We start from the raw sequence: 19,722 nt of genomic DNA on the forward strand, positions 1-19,722 counted from the left end.
ATGTTATATATTTTTTAGGCATAGATCTCCACATATATTTTTATCTTTACCTCTATTGCAACACACAGCCGAGTTACAAAAGTGTTTGTCAACAAGATTTTTCTGATCTCTCAAGACAATGAATGTCAATTAATCAAGGTTTTTTAAACAAAAACTGCATTATGTACACTAAAGATACTTTCATATTGATGTGGCGTTACCCTGCGGGAAGGTATGTGGTGTGTGTGTGATGTGATGTGTGTATGATGTGTGTGTGATGTGTGTGCGATGTGATGTCATGTGGTGTGCGATGTGATGTCATGTGGTGTGCGATGTGATGTCATGTGGTGTGTGATGTGATGTCATGTGGTGTGCGATGTGATGTCGTGTGGTGTGTGATGTGATGTGGTGTGTGATGTGATGTCATGTGTGGTGTGGTGTGTGATGTGATGTCATGTGTGGTGTGGTGTGTGATGTGATGTCATGTGGTGTGTGATGAGATGTCATGTGGTGGGCGATGTGATGTCATGTGGTGTGTGGTGTGATGTCATGTGGTGTGTGGTGTGATGTCATGTGTGTGGTGTGATGTCATGTGGTGGGCGATGTGGTGTATGATGTGATGTCATGTGGTGTGTGATGTGATGTCATGTGGTGTGTGGTGTGATATCATTGGTGTGATGTCATTGGTGTGATGTCATGTGGTGTGTGGTGTGATGTCATGTGTGTGGTGTGATGTCATGTGGTGGGCGATGTGATGCCATGTGGTGTATGATGTGATGTCATGTGGTGTGTGATGTGATGTCATGTGGTGTGTGGTGTGATGTCATGTGTGTGGTGTGATGTCATGTGGTGGGCGATGTGGTGTATGATGTGATGTCATGTGGTGTGTGATGTGATGTCATGTGGTGTGTGGTGTGATATCATTGGTGTGATGTCATTGGTGTGATGTCATGTGGTGTGTGGTGTGATGTCATGTGTGTGGTGTGATGTCATGTGGTGTGTGATGTGATGTCATGTGGTGTGTGATGTGATGTCATGTGGTCTGTGATGTGATATGTGTGTGTGTGTGTGTGATGTGATGTGTCTGTTATGTGATGTGTGACTGAGATGTGATGTGTGTGTGGTATGTATGTGGTGTATATGTGGTATGTATGTGATATGATGTCATGTGATGTGTGTGTATAATGTAATGTCATGTGATGTGTGTGTATAATGTAATGTAATGTATGTGTGGAATTTCTGGTTTGATGTGTTTGTGATGTGAGTGATATGCGTGTGGTGTGATGTGAGTGTGTGTGGTGTGGTGTGATGCGAGTGTGATGTGGTGTATGTATGTCCGCGTGCGTGATGTGGTGTGTGATGTGTGTGTTGTGTGATGTGATGTGTGTAGTGTAATGTGTGAGGTTTGTGATATAAACATGTTAATGATCTCTCATAATAGTAGTACAGCAGATCTGATCAAATTAAATTTTCAGAACTAACAAGTGATGAATTCAAAGTACTGATGACTAAGATAGATATTAGTGCAATGTTTTTAGGTTCACATTAATTTTCAACTGTTATAGCTCATATTGAACGAATATATTGTATTATATTGTTTGTCAAAGAGATACATATTTGTTGTAATTCAATAAATCTACTAATATATCATTCTTTCTATGAACAATAAGTTGTGTTTCGGTTCAACTGGAAATGTTATCCGGCATACGTCTTTTTCATCTTCTCATTATCATTTTGCACAAATTGACGAAGTATTTGAATTGCATGAGAATATCAACCACCCATTCTGTGATCACAGAATGGTAGAAAGGTTTAAGTTATTTTTCTATAGACATTTCTCAAAGTGAAGTGCGTCTCTTTTCAATGGGTGATTCCGAGGAATTACATCTTAGGTCATAGGTTGTGTAAGACACCTAACGCAAGGTGAGTAACTAAATTTTTTCAGGTTATGGGTTCAATAATGTATTTGTAGGCATACTTATCAGCCGGCAAAATATTCCAAAAGGTATTCACGATGAATAGTTTAATTCACTTTGTATATATTTCATTCTCAATAGTCATAGAAGAGCCATTTGGGAATCACAGACACAAAAATGAGTTTGTAACCTTTGTGACGTTTTCTTTGAGTCCCACGTTGGGCGCCGAATTCTGATTATAAATGTACAATTCGACATCAGTTCCGAATAGTTTCAAAGTTTGTAAAACCTAAATAAAAAAGGCTCTTTTATATCATTAATCATATGTAAGAGTGTGAGCTATTACAGAACACTTCGGCTTTCTAGTTTGATAATGGAATATATATTTGTATATTATCATATCTGTAGTATACATTCTTAAGATTGAAGGCTCCTCTCCAATCTACAGGGAGGTTGTGGATACCAAACTTTGGTCTACCATTTCAGGATTGAGTATACAAGGAAATTATGGTGCCAGGAAACGTTTTTTTGAGGGGATTCTTTTTACTCCCTCTGGTTTTTTCTAGAAACTGTTTTTCTGTTCTCTTATTAATGAAATTCACTAATATTTTCTATGAAGAAGCACCTTTGTTTGGTACCGTAATTTCTAATTACCCAGTATTCAGTATGTCTGGTATGAGAACGTATTCCTTCAAGGAGGTACTAAACGGGCTCAGTGGAAGTCGACAGTCCTAAATACACACATAGGAAAAGTATAGGGATATTTTTATAACATACTAAATATCATAAAAATAAATGCATGAGGTCGTTTAATTTCGATTAAATTGGTACACTCGACCACCCTGTAGATTTCTATGGGTTGAACAGAGCCTACAAAAACGGTAACTAATCTTTTATCAAGTTTTTTACAAACTGTAGGTTTTCGGCTAAAATGAATAATCTGAAAGTGTCCAGTTTGTACATTCTATGCAGTTCTTGCTCAGCAATTGAACTGGAAATATTGTGCTTTAACATGGAACGCCATCACTTACCATTGGCTGAGATGAATAGAGCTGTAGGGCTTCTTCAAGGTGGCATGCGACAAAGTGATGTAGCTCTTCGTTTTGGGGTCTCCCAAAGTGTTATCAGTCGATTGTGGCGGCGTTTCCGTGAAACTGGCAGTCCAGCCGAACAACATCCAGGGCGAGGACGCGCTACAACTGCAGTTCAAGACCGATTTTTGGTCTTAACCGCAAGAAGACAACCGACAATCACAGAACCTGAGTTGGTTAACGTGTTGCAGCAGACGCACCAGGTAACCATTGGTCGTGATACTGTCAGAAATCGACTGCATGAAGCAGATCTCCACAACAGAAGGCCACTTAGATGTCCACCTTTGTCGAGAGGCAATCGCGGTAGAAGATTAGAGTGGTGTCAAGAACATCAAAACTGGGATGCAAATGATTGGGCCACAGTTTTGTTTACAGATGAATCCAGATTTGGATTTTATCCAGATTCTCGTCGAGTAAGACTGTGGAGACGACCTGGAAATAATGAACGTTTGAGACACGTCCAGGAAGTCCACACATACAGATGTGGTACAGTAATGCTATGGGGCGGAATCATGATCGGCGGCAGAACCGATCTCGTTTTTCCAAATCGCTCCCTCACAGCTCGACAGTACCTCGACACCATTCTTCTACCTATCGTCCGTCCGTTTGCTGGTGCTGTAGGTGAAAACTTCCACCTAATGCACAATAATGCTCGTCCACATGTCGCGCGTCTGGTGACTGACTGGCTCACCAACGAAGGAGTTGATGTATTGCCATGGCAAGCACAATCACCGGACCTGAATCCCATCGAGCATGTGTGGGACATGCTTCAACGAAGAATTACTCCGCATATGGGGAACATTCACACAACGTTTCAATTGAGAGAGCTTTTAATCGCTGAATGGGCAAATGTACCTCAACAAGACATTGACAATCTCATTTTGTCGATGCACGATAGATGTAGGGTCGTAATAAACCAGCGTGGAGGCCATACTTTGTACTGATTCCAATTTTTTTTGTATTATGATTTTTTTTCGGGGTGCCAAAGAAGAGCCATATTTTTTTGTAGTTTTGCTTATATGCGCACTCAGTATTTTTGACCATTTAATAAATTTTGTTGTAAGTTACATTCGTTTAATAATCACCCGTCAACTTTTTTTCCCTAAAGCGATCTAAAAAAAAATTATAGCCATTTTTAAAAATATCCCTAGACTTTTCCGATGTGTGTAATACAGAGGGTTGTCAAAATGATATCAGAAGTTCGGATAGGACAATTTGGATAATGGAAAGTGTCGCTTGCAAATAAATTCTACTAAAACCTTGAAGGTATACGTCCATGTACCAGTTACTCTGTTTATATTCACGATGGTATATGAAATAGTTACTTAATGAACTCTTTGCGTGTGCTGTTAGTCGGTCAAATTGAGAGATTGTTCGGTGCGGCGTGTCACAAGAAGGTCTGGGATCATTTCACCAAGGCTCAGAGAAAGAACATAGAGACTTGGAAAAAGCAGTCATTGGTAGGTACCACCTTGGACGGTCAAAATTACGTGTAGTCTGTAGAGAATTTTTTCCGCGACGTTAATGTGTGACGTGAGGGATTTTCTAAGTGGTCGTTGCCGATTTGTGAGGGGCTTTCCAAAAACCTACCTTGAATGATTCCATTTTTCTAACGAAGTAAGTTTGAGGCAACAAAATAAACGAAGAATATTACAGCTGAAGTTTTCCGAATTTATAATAATTTAAAATCAATTTGATTGAAAATTAATGTTGAAGTACAAAAATTTGGAAGCCAATTCTGGACAACGCCATCTAGAAAATTTGTTGATACGAACTTGTTACTTTATTGATATTTAAAATTTATAAAACTCAGTGCCTGTAGAAAGAATCGAATATTATTTTTTTCAACGGCTTTATGTGTGTGGTTTCAGTCTCAAGTTACACAATGCGGTTACAGTTTGGTTGAGATCGAACTCAAATGGAAACAAACAATATTTTGGAGAATATACGGTGCATTTTTTTTAATGTCCCCCCCCTGTTGTTTTTTTAACGGGTCAACTCAAAAAATTGAAATTTGGGATAATGAAATTAATGCATGAATACTTTATTTTGAAGGACAATTGACAGATTAAACTTTCAAGATGGCGACTGGACGCCATCTGGGAAAAAAAATGGAAAGAGGGGTCTTGTGACAGATCTTTTTGAAGCTGTTGACAAATGCTTCACAACCCTAGAATATAATGTCAATATCTTCACCTACTGTTACGTTTCAATTTAGCACTAGATCAAACTGCTCTTATGTGACCTTTCAAAACACTACCTTACCTTTTAAGATCTTTATTCAAAGGATATTAACAATGTAATTAAGTTACAAGTAGATTTTATTCATTTAACATCATAGTAATGGGAATCTTCCGTTCCATAGAAAACCATACCTGAAATGTATAAGAATAAATGTATGCTCCCTGACTAACTGCTTTGACCAGTACTTACGCATTCTCCTATTGCCAATCGACGTTGGAGATCCGAAATTCCTCGCTAGGTTGAAATAGTTGTTATTGTTTGTTTCTCAGTTTTCTTCACCTATCATTTTTTTCAGCCGTTGCCTGCCTTATTCTCTATACCTTTCCGAGAATATTTCTTGCATAGATTGTTATTCATCACTTCCAGAAGGATTACTACATATTAGAGCCATATCGCCTGAAAAACAATATTAGTTAGCTCTGGGTTTCTGAATACTGTTTGATATTTTCGGTAAATATTCTGCATAATACGAATGCTCTAATATTTGTACTGAAAGGGAAGGATGTGGCGACTTACCTTGTATGTTTCTATTCCATCGCATGAATAAGGATTGGTAAATAGTTGAAAATAGGTTGGAACAATATATTTTGTGAATATTCGTAAACAAGGTTAAGAGACAGCTGTTGGTTGACATCTGCCGAACTTTCGTAGTATCGTTCCGTCGACTTACACCGAACTAGTTCTACAGTTGTTCACGGGTGGAGGATTTATCGGTTACTCAAGTTGTCAAGGGTTGTTTTAGGGTTGCATTGCTTTGAGAAGGAGTTTTGATGGGTCATGGACTTGTTGATGATGTATCAAGTGGCTGTGGAGGAATTGTTAGATTTATGATGTTGTGCACAGCGCCCCCTTGGTGCTTGTAGTGTAGATTGGATGCACTGTGGCAACAACTGGTTAGCTGTCAGATGTGGCAGTCGCTTAGTATTTGGAAGTTAACCTTCGGTGAGCTTGGTTCGGAGTTCAAAGGGTACCATCAGACTGATTGTAGGATATATTTGGTTGTATTTGCGCCATCCTTCACGGGGATTATTTCTACAAGTCAGGATTGTATAGTGGAAGACTGATTGGTCATTTTGGTGTGGATATTTGCAGTCTGAAACTTAAGCTCTTTTGAGGATTTGTGGTGGTTACCGAACTCGTGCCAGGTGGGAGGATTTCCGAAATTAGATTCATAAGAAACAGAAGGCCCTCAGTCACTCATCAAGTCCCAGTAGGACTTCCGTGCAGAGCACCGCACACGAAGAAACGTATAGAAAACCCCTTGGCCAGGGGTTTTTCTTCCTGCTTTTCTTCCTGCTTTTTTTGTCTTCGTCAAGGGTTCCTGTTTTCCTTTATTTTCTTTCTGGATCTTATTTGGTGATCCATTACTGGTCCAGCTTGTCGTGCCCTACAGGGTGATCTATCTTGGTGGTGCTACAGGGTGATCCATCTCCGCCGTACTACAGGGTGATCCACCGGTGCTACAGGGTGATCTATCTTGGTGGTGCTACAGGGTGATCCATCTCCGGTGCTACAGGGTGATCCATCTCCGCCATACTACAGGGTAGCCTAACACCATATACCGGGTGGCCCAAAAGGAGCACGCAAGTTATAATTGATTTATTTGAAAATTTGTGCTATACTGAGATATTTAAATAATTGTTTGCCCTTCTGTTTATTGATACCTGTTTGATATAGTGTTTGTTTATCGTTTATTGATTAAGAGTTTGTTTATTGATACCTGATTGACATAGATATTTGTGAAACGGAAATTGAGGTATATTCTTCCTTTCACGATTGCTGATTGACACCGATGCGCCTACGCCTGAGCTCACGCGACGCAAACGAGTTTGTCTTACCATCCGATACTAGTATTTACGATTTCACCTACTCAATTTTCGTGGTAGTTTTACTCGACGTATTGTAGTTTTTTTTGAGCGTCGTTACTACCGTAATTTATGGCTGATTGAATTCGTGGTTAGATACACCGCGCTCTTGTATGGACATTTGAACATCGCGTAGTAGTGTGAATATTGCATTGTTGTCTTAGAAGCGTTGTTGGTTAATCCATGTAAGTTAGGATTACTGAATAAATCATATTGGGGATCTTTATCTTTTATTTCCAATATTAATTGGTAAGTTATTGATATTGTGAGTTAGTTAGGGTATCTGGAGGATTAAATTTACCTGGCGCCCATTAAGATCTATTTGAAATTTGCTAAGTTGTTTAACCCACTCCCGTCTCCACTGTTTAGCTTAGCCGCGGATACCCATCTGTCTTATTTGTTACCGACAGATGATTTAGTCTCCTCTTGTGGTTTGTGAGGTGACATTTTTGGCGCCCAACGTGGTTTGTGAGGTGACACTACTACAAAATAATAATAATAATAATGTTTATTCAACAACAAGAAAATAACAAAAAGTAATTGAACATTACATAAATACCATGAAATAAACATAGTACTGGCGGAACATTAAATAATAATTTCCTGAAGACAAACACATTAATATCGATATTTCTAGAAATATTAATTTTTATCTGCCATATGGCAATTCTAACAACCCGATTAGGTTTGTTTAGTTATTTTTTGTTTATAAAAACGACAAAAATTTTCAGTACGACAATGAACTTCATTGTTCAACCATGGTTGGTTGAAAAAACCAGACATCACCAGAAGATGGCAAATGAGACTTTGCCGAAACGTTGTGAAAATGATCCTAATGGGGATAAAATACACATAACACGGAGCGAAACCCGAGAAAACAGCTCATCATACTTCATCCGTGAGAATCTTCGAATTAACAATGGGTATGATGATTTCATAATCTTTGACTTTGAGAAAGAGTTATTGATTGATACAATTTTCATTATTATCATGTTTTTGATGTAGTTCCAGTAAGTTACTGTATATATTGCTGGGATTATCAATGTCAGTTTTCTCATTCATACAAACAGAAATTAATAAGTCTTCTGTTTATATGTTCAATTTATTGTTTTTAACTCATAAGTTAAATGAGATAAACGACCGTGAATGCTCAAGTTCGTTATGTACAAATCAAGGTTCCTGTGCACAAAAATGACACATTTCATTATATAAATTGCGGGTGCAGTCAACAAGTGTTCTCTTTTGAAAACGGATCTACAACTTTCTTGGTACCCCAGGTTGAATATCAATCTTATCAGTCGTTTTTGAGAGATGAAAACTCTAGGAAGTTGCTTTGCACATCCCCAAGCCATTATGTTGAAACTAATGTGAGAGTATGCATTTGCAAAGTAAACATTTAGTAAACCAAACCTATCTAAACAATGTTTCAACGGTTTGATCGCATAATAAGCGGAATTGAGTTTACTGCACACTTTTTGTATGTGACTTCTCCAGGTGAGATTCTCATCTAAAATAGTTCCAAGAAAATCAACTTCTTTTGATATTTTTATGTCATTCAAAGTGACTAAATTACAACAGAAATCCCTCCTAACAAATGTTTTCATCAGCACTGACTTAGATTTATTTAAAATCAGTTTGTTACGTTGACGCCAACTACTGAATTCGTCAATAACTGAATTAATTTTCATCGATAATTCATTCTCATTTTTTCCAGAAACAGTGATTGAAGTAACGTCAGCGTACATATTTATGTGACAAACTCATATAAATTCAGGCAAGTCATTGATAGAAGTCAAGAATAACAATGGACTCAGAACAGACCCTTGTGAAACACCTAGTTTCACATCATAAGGAACTGATGTAATTCCATTACATTTAACCACCAAACTACGGTTTTCCCTGTACGATTCTATCCAACACAACACATTATTGGGAAAGCCCATTGCTAGTAATTTTTTCAATAGAAATTTGAAAGAAACAGTATCGAATGCTTTTGATAGGTCTAAAAAAGTGGAAAAACTAGGTTATTATTATCCACTTGTGCATAAATATAGTTCAATAGTTGATAAGATGCAGATTCAATTGATTTACTCTTTCTAAAACCATGTTGATTATTGCAGAATAGGTCATTTTGTTCAATATACATCAAAATTCTATTACCTATTATTTTCTCAAAGAGTTTTGAAAAGGAGGAAATCAACGAAATCTGCCTATAATTGTCAATTTCTGTTATATGTTATCTTTTCCCGGTCGTTAGATTGGCCGTCGAGGTCCTACAGAATGGCCAACCCGCTTGCCAGATTTGACACCTTTGGACTTTTTTTATGGGGCTATTTGAAGCAAAAAGTGTACGAAACTGGACCCGCTTCAATATTGGATATAACGGCAGAGAATGATAAATATTTGTAGAGATATTGACGTTACTGTGTTCGAAAATGTTCAGCGTGAAATATCGGAGAGGCTGTTCATATGTCAAGAAGTTCAAGGCAACCATTTCGAGCATCTTCTGAACTGACCTCAAGCTTATTACCTCATATTATGTAGTTAAATCTCAATTTATTCAGGCAATTATTAAAAGTTCCGCCATTTTGTAGTAGGTGAAGATATTGACTTCATGTTCTAGGGTTGTGAAGTATTCGTCAGGAGCTTCAAAATAATGTGTCACAAGGCCCCCTTTCCATTTAATTTTTTTCCTCGAATGGCGCCCAGTCGCCATCTTGAAAGTTTTGTCTGTCAATTTCACCTCAAAATAAAGTATTCATGCATTAATTTCATTATCCCAAATTTCAATTTTTTGTGTTGACCCCTTCAAAAAATAAAAGGGGGGGACATTAAAGAAATGCACTGTATGATGTAACGGTTATATTTACTCATCTAGCACTGTGTAGAAGTAAATAAATCTCTTACAAAATCGTACAGAGAAGGAAATGAGTAATACTGATTCCTGTATAAAAATCGACAGTTTTTCTCCCTATTCGAAACCAGAGCGCAAAATGAAAGCATTTGAGATCCAACACCATACAGCACTGTTTCGACCTGCCATAGATCTCATCAGTGGTGCTTGGCAGAACCATGAGGGCACGGTTGGACTCAAATGTCCTTGAAGCAAAAGCCTGAGTTCGTCCTCTGTCTTTACTTACATACAATAAACTGTGTAAGTAAGTTTTATTATGGATTTTCATCAAGTATTGGCCAGTTCTATTAAATTTGTGGACAACTTATGATAACAAAGAAGATGAGTGTTGGTGATTTTATTAATTACTTCCATCTTTTAAATGGAGTTCTGCAAGTTCATTCCAAAACCCGTTTTTACATCTTGTTTTCATGTAATTCGCATCGCTGGGGTCATACAACTTTTTGTATGCCCTCACAGCCTCAATTAACGCTTTCTCAACCAAGACTTTGAATTTAAAAATCAACAACAACAAAAAAAAAAACAATATAAAACCTTAAAACGCAATCATGTGCAAACAAAGTCTTTGGCGACACGCGAAAGAATTGGCACGAAAAACTGTGTCTCAACCACTGTGCCACGCTAGTCGCGCCATCTCTTGTCTGAACGCCAACTTCGCTGTTCTATTGGTTCTCATTATTTCATAGAATGGGGAATGTTCCTCCTGACGAAAATCAAGTAGTTTTCATAAAAGCTCTAAACGCATTTTAAACTCATCATTTAGATAAGGAAACAGTGAACCAAATGTCAAAGTAAAATACTAACCCATGATCTTGAGTTGAGAGCTCAGAATTGTTCACTATTCTGTGGTGAGAGTGACAACTGGCATATGACGTGTTTGGATTTGGAACATTCAAATAGGTACTTGACCAAAAGTTATCTCGATAACTTATATAATGGGGAATGTTTCTCCTGACGAAAATCAAGTAGTTTTCATAAAAGAGCTCTAAAACAACGCATTTTAAACTTATCATTTCAACGTTTTTCTTTAAAAAATTATTTGAATACTTAAAAAAGAGGAATGAAATAATGCATTCAACATTTAAAGGGATTCGTTTCTATTTCACCGTTTGGCAACATTGGTTATAGCTAATGAAGGACAATGAATCTGTTACCTGTATGAGACAAACAAAGATGACATATTTCAGAGGCGTGTTGTTCTGTTTATTTATGTTCCGAGTTCCGAGACATTCTGTGACATATGACATTTTGTGCACCTAACCTATCTTCCTCTATATAAATAAATAACAAAACAACCGTTGTTTATGTGTCTTGTGGAGGTGGTATTGAACTATAATTTATATTTTGCCTTAATTGTTGATTTATAAAGATTATTTTCCTTTTTTAAAGTAGAATATCTAGGTACGTATAAATTATTTCAACTTGATATAAGCGGTGTTGCCAATATGTGAATTAGAAACAAATCCCTTTAAAAATTAAAACCCAACATTTGAAAAATCAGTTTGAATACTTATCGAAGTGAATTTGAAAAACTCAACTTTATTTTGTTCAAACTTGCATTTGCTGTAATAACCCAAATTGAGGAACATTCCCCTTTGTGATTCAACCTTTCCTCTACAAGTCAAAAAATAGTGTGTACGTTTCCATTCGATTCTACCAACTTGCTATAACCGGACTGTATATGTTTTTGTTTAGGACGTTATCACAGCTGATGATTTGACAATTATAAAGAATGTTTTGAAAGTCCAAGGTTTTTTGCATGTTTTAGTTTTAGTTCTATAATAGACATAATGTTGAAATTTTCACACTCCTTAGTCTCACACTATATATAAAATAATACGGTTTTCAAAGGTAAGCCAAGGTAAGTTCAGAAAATCCGGTCAGTCAGCCTGAGACGATACTCGTGGATATCAACTTGATAAAACAAAGTGATCCTCAAAGAGGTTCGGCGTATTTCGAAACTCAACAATACCCAGGATAAAAAATTTTGTCCATCAGCTTCAGAAACCCTGCAAACAAATAGTTCATTCAAACAAACTTTCAGTTGAACATTCGAGTCGTTATCACAATAATAATAATAATGATAATAATAATAATCGCCCCTTGCAAACACATGCGTGTGAATGTACAGAGGGTGCCAAATTGGACACTTTTAAAAAGAAACTGTTTTTAAATTAGATAGATGAAAACTGATGACTGTGTCTGGGGTCAAATTTTATGATAAACTTAGTGGTGAAAACCGCATATCGATATCTATCATCGTTTCTTTCCAAAGATGTAATATACTTGTTGTTTTGAAATCCAGGTTTTTTCTTTGGAGGATGCAGCAATAAAACAGAATACCAATCCTCACTGGTATATCAGCTTTAGCTGTCAAATTTTGATTTAAGCAGTAAAGACGCTCTTCAATTAGTAGTTTTCATTCAATTTTCAAACACATTCGCAATGAAGTTTAACAATTATGAAAAATGGGATATGATACTCTGTTTTATATAAACCGGGGAAAATGCAATTTGTATCACGAGAGGTATCCAGAGAGAGAAGACAACCTTTTAGATAAATTGTCACACCTATTTGGTGGTGGTCAATTTGAAAAGAAAAGGTCAAACTTATATGAATCAAACCGGGAAAAGGAGTTGGAGGAAATAGTCTTTTTAGGAGCTGTTGAAAATAATCCCAAAACGTCAACGCGAAATTTGAAAATATCAACAGGCTGCTATAAGGAAAATAACAAGATTAAGGCATCCCAATAACCCCAAACACAACCCTCCAAACCCTATGTTGTACGAACTCACTGGTATTATCCCTATCGAGAAAAGACTGCCATCACTTATTCAGCAATTTGCTAGAAAAGACGACAATGTAGAAATCATTAGACAGTATGCTGTGACAAGAAACCCCCATGCAAGAGTACGATATCGACACCCAACAGAAACACTGTTAGAATAATTAACGCAACTTTATCAATGAAATTGTTTTGTTTGTTCATTTTTATATCCATATAATTTTTTTTATTTTGTAAAATAAGCTATGTTATTTCAAAGCATTTTGTTACACGGGCGGAAGGACTTCGGTCGATAGCCAGTTGAACCGATCGTGATGAAACTTGACACATATAAGTAATTTTTCATAGAGAAGGTTTTCAAGCTATCAATTTTTCTGTAACTCGCCACTAGATGGCGCTGTAGAATAATTTTTTGAAAGCACTGTTCTATAACGGTGCGCACGCCTAAGTTCGTTGATTCTGATTCTGTCAAAACATTGGAACAGCAGCGATACAGCAACATAGTACTAGTTTTTCATAGAGAAGGTTTTTAGGCTATAAATTTTTCTGTAACTCGCCACTAGATGATGCTGCAGAACAATTTTTTGAAAGCACTGTTCTATAACGGTGCGCACGCCTAAGTTCGTTGATTCTGATTCTGTCAAAACATTGGAACAGCAGCGATACAGCAACATAGTACTAGTTTTTCATAGAGAAGGTTTTTAGGTTATCAATTTTTCTGTAACTCGCCATTAGATGGCGCTGCAGAACAATTTTTTGAAAGCACTATTCTATAACGGTGCGCACGCCTAAGTTCGTTGATTCTGATTCTGTCAAAACATTGGAACAGCAGCGATACAGCAACATAGTACTAGTTTTTCATAGAGAAGGTTTTTAGGCTATCAATTTTTCTGTAACTCGCCACTAGATGGCACTGCAGAACAATTTTTTGAAAGCACTGTTCTATAACGGTGCGCACGCCGAAGTTCGTTGATTCTGATTCTGTCAAAACATTGGAACAGCAGCGATACAGCAATATAGTACTAGTTTTTCATAGAGAAGGTTTTTAGGCTATCAATTTTTCTGTAACTCGCCAGTAGATGGCGCTGCAGAACAATTTTTTTTGAAAGCACTGTTCTATAACGGTGCGCACGCCTAAGTTCGTTGATTCTGATTCTGTCAAAACATTGGAACAGCAGCGATACAGCAACATAGTACTAGTTTTTTATAGAGAAGGTTTTTAGGCTATCAATTTTTCTGTAACTCGCCACTAGATGGCGCTGCAGAACAATTTTTTGAAAGCACTGTTCTATAACGGTGCGCACGCCGAAGTTCGTTGATTCTGATTCTGTCAAAACATTGGAACAGCAGCGATACAGCAATATAGTACTAGTTTTTCATAGAGAAGGTTTTTAGGCTATCAATTTTTCTGTAACTCGCCAGTAGATGGCCCTGCAGAACAATTTTTTTTGAAAGCACTGTTCTATAACGGTGCGCACGCCAAAGTTCGTTGATTCTGATTCTGTCAAAACATTGGAACAGCAGCGATACAGCAACATAGTACTAGTTTTTCATAGAGAAGGTTTTTAGGCTATCAATTTTTCTGTAACTCGCCACTAGATGGCGCTACAGAACAATTTTTTTTGAAAGCACTGTTCTATAACGGTGCGCACGCCTAACTTCGTTGATTCTGATTCTGTCTAAACATTGGAACAGCAGCGATCAGTAACATAGTGCCACTATGTTATAAATTGTTATCAGTTTTATTGAAACTATGCGTTTTAATTACTGCTACTGCTGAAAAGCTTTCTCAACATTTGATAGCTACTATTGAACTTTTTTTTTATGTTTTATCGCCGCGTTGTCCAAAGATCAAAGTGTGCGTTTCAAGTCCACATGAAAAAACCTGAAAGATTTGGATTTCAGAAATGACTAATAAAACATCAATATTTTTGGAAAGGTAATTTTAAGCTCTATGGAAATATGCAGGAATATACAGGGTGTCTTGATCCTAAGACACAGCCATCAGTTTTCATCTATCTAGTTCCAAAACGGGAGTTTCCCTTTGAAAGTTTCCAATTCGGCCCATTCTTCTCAAGAGCAGGGATGATTTTTATTTTTCTTATTCTGACGACCAGGGAAACCAGGATAAACCACCCAAAATTATACCCGAAATTCCTCAGGTATGTATTTCGTTTGGCTCCCAATTTGATAATTGGCGAACTTTTTCGAAATCCTCGAAGGCTTTTTTCGTAAGTGACTCACTGGTGGACCAAATTTACTCGGACAATTTCACACACACCGTGTTGGTAAACGTGTTTTCCTCACACGTGGTTGTGTACTACTGCTACTGCTAGTTTTAAACGTACAGTAGTGTACGATTATAATGCGGGTGATATACTATCGAGGGTTTTGTATCTGCAGGAAATTAAAAACGTCCAGCTGGATGATTCTTCCAACGAGAAAGACGATGACGAAATGGACGTGTCTGATGATGACGAACCGTCGAGGAAGAAACATCGATCTGATTCCGCTAACGAAGAGAGACTGAATCTGAGAGAGGAGAATGACAGTTTGAAATGTCAGATAGAGGCTTATAAAAACGAGGTAGGTGGCATAGAGTACATTTTCAAAATTCAATACGATCTTGTTCATCAATGAATCAGTAAATGCCTACAGTATGATGAGAAATATTTTTGATTCACTGTCACTTTTAGTTGCAACGGAAGTTGACAGTGGGCTTGTTTCATGATTTTTGGTTTATAGAAATTTCAAATCGAAAAACAGTGCACTTTGTTTCAGCTCTCTAAGTACCGTAGTTTTCCCGTAATTAATTATTAAAAATCGAATGTGGTAGGGTGGTGACGTCACGGCCCTATTCCCGCTTCTTGTTCGATTGACCAATAGGAACAATAGAAATAAACCAATAAATTGTGATATTTGTACTCCATTTTCCTGAGAAAATGAACGATCATTTAAAATTTCCCGTAATTATTCATTCATTTTTGTTAGGAATGAAGGCAGCAAACAAATAAATATACAACGATAAGATCGCTCGAATCCACGAATTAAGCATAAAAATGGTCAATAATATATGCCTTGATAACTGATATAGTACAAGTTATATCTAAATATGATTCTAAATAGAATTTAACGAACTGTATTTTCAAATGGTTTTCGAATGTTCATGTACCCTATTAAAATAAATCAATTATGCATTCATGCCACCCACCAAAACTACACATAACTTCGTATTTTTGTTAAAATAATTGCCCCCAACCAGGGATACCATAGCCGACTGGTACGGGAGGCAATAGAAATTCACAAACACACGGAGAATTTCAACATAAAAGAAGAAGCGGTGAACCTCAACCGAATATGGAACCCCATTTTAAGGAATTCGAGAATAACGTGTTACGTTTCAATTTAGCACTAGATCAAAACTGCTCCTATGTGACCTTTCAAAACACTACCTTACCTTTTTAAAATCTTTTTTTAGAGAATGTTAACAATGTAATTCAGTTACAAGTTGATTTTATTCATTTAACATCATAGTAATGGGAATCTTCCGTTCCATAGAAAACCATACCTGAAATGTACAAGAATATATGTATGCCCCCTGACTAACTGCTTTGATCAGTACTTACCATTCACTTCGCATTCGACGTTGGAAATCCGAAATTCCTCGCTAGGGATTGATCGGTTACTCAAATTGTCGAGGGTTGTTTTAGGGTTGCATTGCTTTGAGAAGGAGTTTTGATGGGTCATGGACTTGTTGATGATGTCTCGAGTGGCTGTGGAGGAAATGATAGATTTATGATGTTGTGCACAGCGCCCCCTTGGTGCTTGTAGCGTAGATTTGACACACTGTGGCAACAACTGAATAGCTGTCAGATGTGGCAGTCTCTCGGATTTCGGTGTTGACCTTCGTTGAGCTTGGTTGAGAGTTCAAGTGTACCATCTGAGTGGCTTGTAGGATATATATGGTTGTATTTTTGCCATTCTTCTCGGGGATTATTTATACAAGTCAGGATTGTATAGTGGAAGACTGATTGGTCATTTTGGTGTGGATATTTGAGTATTTGTGGTGGTTACCGAACTCATTGTGCCAGGTGGAAGGATTTCCGAAATCAGATTCATAAGAAACAGAAGGCCCTTAGTCACTCATCAAGTCCCAGTAGGACTTCCGTGCAGAGCACCGCACACGAAGAAACGTATAGAAAACCACTTGGCCAGGGGTCTTTTTTTTCCTGGAGTGTAGAACACTCCTCGGACTTGGAGGTGTTCAGCTACCTTTGGGGTCCTATTTGGTGATTCGTTACTGGTCCATCTTGTGCCCTACAGGGTGATCTATCTTTGCGGTGCTACAGCGTGATCCATCTCCGCCGTACTACAGGGTGATCCACCTCCGTCGAACTACGGGGTAGCCTAACGCCATATACCGGGTGGCCCAAAAGGAGCATGCAAGTTATAATTGGGTTATTTGAATATTTGTGTAATACTGAGTTATTTAAATAATTGTTTGCCCTTTTGTTTATTGTTACCTGTTTAAATAATTGTTTTACCTTTTGTTTATTGTTACCTGTTTGATATAGTGATTGCCTTTCTGGCTGAATTCACCGCTACTTGGAAACGTGTTTGGTTTCATTTGTAAAACGCAAATTGAGGTGTTTTCTTCCTTTTACAATTGCTTGTTGACACCGATGCGCCTACGCCTGAGCTCACGCGACGCAAACGAGATTGTCTTACCTTCCAATACTAGTATTTACGATTTCGCCCTCACCTACTCAATTTTCGTGGTAGTTTTACTTGACGTATTGTAGTTTTCTTTTATGCGTCGTTACTACCATAATTTATAGCTGATTGAATTTGTGGTTATATACACCGCGCTCAATGACCTCTTGTATTGACATTTGAACATCGTGTAGTAGCGTGAATATCGCATTGTTGTCTTAGGAGCGTTGTCGGTTAATCCATGTAAGTTTAGTTTACTGAATAAATCATATTGGGGATCTTTATCTTTTATTTCCAATATTAATTGGTAAGTTATTGATATTGTAAGTTACTTAGGGTATCTGGAGGATTAAATTTACCTGGCGCCCATCAAGATCTATTTGAAATTTGCTAATTTGGTACCCACTCCCGTCTCCACTGTTTAGCTTAACCCATCTGTCTTATTTGTTACCGACAGATGATTTAGTCTCCTCTTGTGGTTTGTGAGGTGACAAACGAACAGAATGACAATAGGCTGCAAGATTGTTAATGAACGAAACGTCAGGAAGAAATTCCAATAATCCACGGCTTTCAAACTGGTAAAGCAGTGACCCTGAAAACCTCAGTCGCGAAAGTCTAAACCATTTTGTCAGTTTTTTTATTATAAGATCAAAATTTATGACCAACTCATGCACTTGCTCCGATTCTACAGTTGCCCCATCTCACCTTTTATTATACTTTTCTCTAACGTTCCTTGAATTAGTATCAGTCGGACTTTTACAGGTTGAGGTGCTCAAAATGGACCAAAAGAAAGACATGGAAGACAAAGACAAGCAATTGAAAATGCTCCAGCAGACTCTGCAGGGCATGCAGCAGCAGCTTCTCGAAGTAAAAAAAAAGCGAAGCGAAGAAGAAACCAAAGTCAAAGATCTGCAAGGGAAGCTCAGGTCGGAAAAGGGGCGGCCGCTCAGCGACAAAGAAGTCGTCGTGATAGACTCCAGTGACAACGAACAGTGCGACTCCGCGACGGAGAGCAGCGGCGAGAATCAACATTCGCCTTCGGTGCAGTTGACTGACAGGGATGCCAAGTTGATAGGAATCGTCTCGGCTTTTCTGAACGTCCACCCTTTCGGGGCGGGGCTGGACTATATTTGGTCATACGTTAGCAAGATAGAGGCGAATCTGAGGCCGGCGGAGATTGAGTCTGTCATGTCCAGGTTTCCGACCGTCTTCAAGCAGGAGTTGTTCGGTATCGGGGCGAATATCGAGAGGAGATGGATGTTCAATGCTTTCAGTTCCGTCGGAGTTGGAGATAAGAATTGAGGTTATGTTTTGTTGTTACTGTTGACGATTTAGAGTGTTAGTTTATTTCGTGTGAATGAATACGGTTAGTTAATAAATTGTTTTGATTTATCCAGTGTTGTTTACTTGCAATGCAAGGCAATAACCTTTTACTGAGGAAACGAAAGCAGTGAGGGTTTGAAAAAATAATGAAGATTTAATTATCCGTAATGTATTTTTGCAGAAAAAAAAAATCAAGTTATTTTGGATAATTAATGGTGGAATAGTTCAAAGATCATACTAACACAAATTCTCATCAGTTCAATAAAGTAATTTATTTATTCTATTTATGAATATACACAGGCAAGCCCAATTCAGATATAAGTAATCTTAGAGCGTGTAAATAATTTTTGAAAAAAGTCAAGTGTCGTTTGCAAAAATTAACTGCAAATTAACACAGTTAACTGAAAAAAAAGGGTTTGGTTTTTTTGCAAATATCTCAAAAATCATTTGACATTTTTCAAATTTGAAATGAGATTTAAAAAAGAAGGAGATTTATCAATAAAAAGTCATACTCCCGGAACTGTAAGACCAATATTTATGACTTCAGACATTTGAAGAAAAAATAATATTTCAACCTATTAAATATCAAAATTAAGAATTGAAAAGTCTCAGAATAGATTCCCGTTGGAAAAATAAAATAATTGTTATTTTTCAATTTGTTATTAATAATATACTTGGGTTAAAAATTAAAAAGCTTTATTATTCATTGAAGATATTTTTAGTTCGTATTGAATTAGGATTCCCTAATATACAGTTTAGTTAACTTAAAATATAGTATAATCGACTAAATTTATACAAATAATACAACTATATATACATACATATATTATTGGAACTGAAGAAAAAGGAATATTTAATTTCCATCCTGAATGTGTTTCAAAAGTTGGCTTTT

General features: G+C 37.3%; 1 protein-coding gene across 1 annotated transcript in view; it reads left to right on the forward strand.

Annotated features, from left to right (window-relative positions):
• Nucleotides 1-18,899, forward strand: part of LOC111513518 (ecto-NOX disulfide-thiol exchanger 1) — a 32,071-nt gene extending 13,172 nt beyond the window's left edge. Inside the window, 3 exon segments of the mRNA XM_074180818.1 lie at nucleotides 4,340-4,446; nucleotides 15,198-15,380; nucleotides 18,270-18,899. Of these exon segments, the coding sequence (XP_074036919.1) occupies nucleotides 4,340-4,446; nucleotides 15,198-15,380; nucleotides 18,270-18,809 (830 nt within the window). The 3' untranslated portion in view covers nucleotides 18,810-18,899.
• The last annotated feature ends 823 nt before the right edge of the window (nucleotides 18,900-19,722 follow it).

Source organism: Leptinotarsa decemlineata, unplaced genomic scaffold (assembly GCF_025532065.1).
Source record: "Leptinotarsa decemlineata unplaced genomic scaffold, Ldec_3_MD MMD2_P_RNA_scaffold_2, whole genome shotgun sequence".
Classification (NCBI taxonomy): domain Eukaryota; kingdom Metazoa; phylum Arthropoda; class Insecta; order Coleoptera; family Chrysomelidae; genus Leptinotarsa; species Leptinotarsa decemlineata.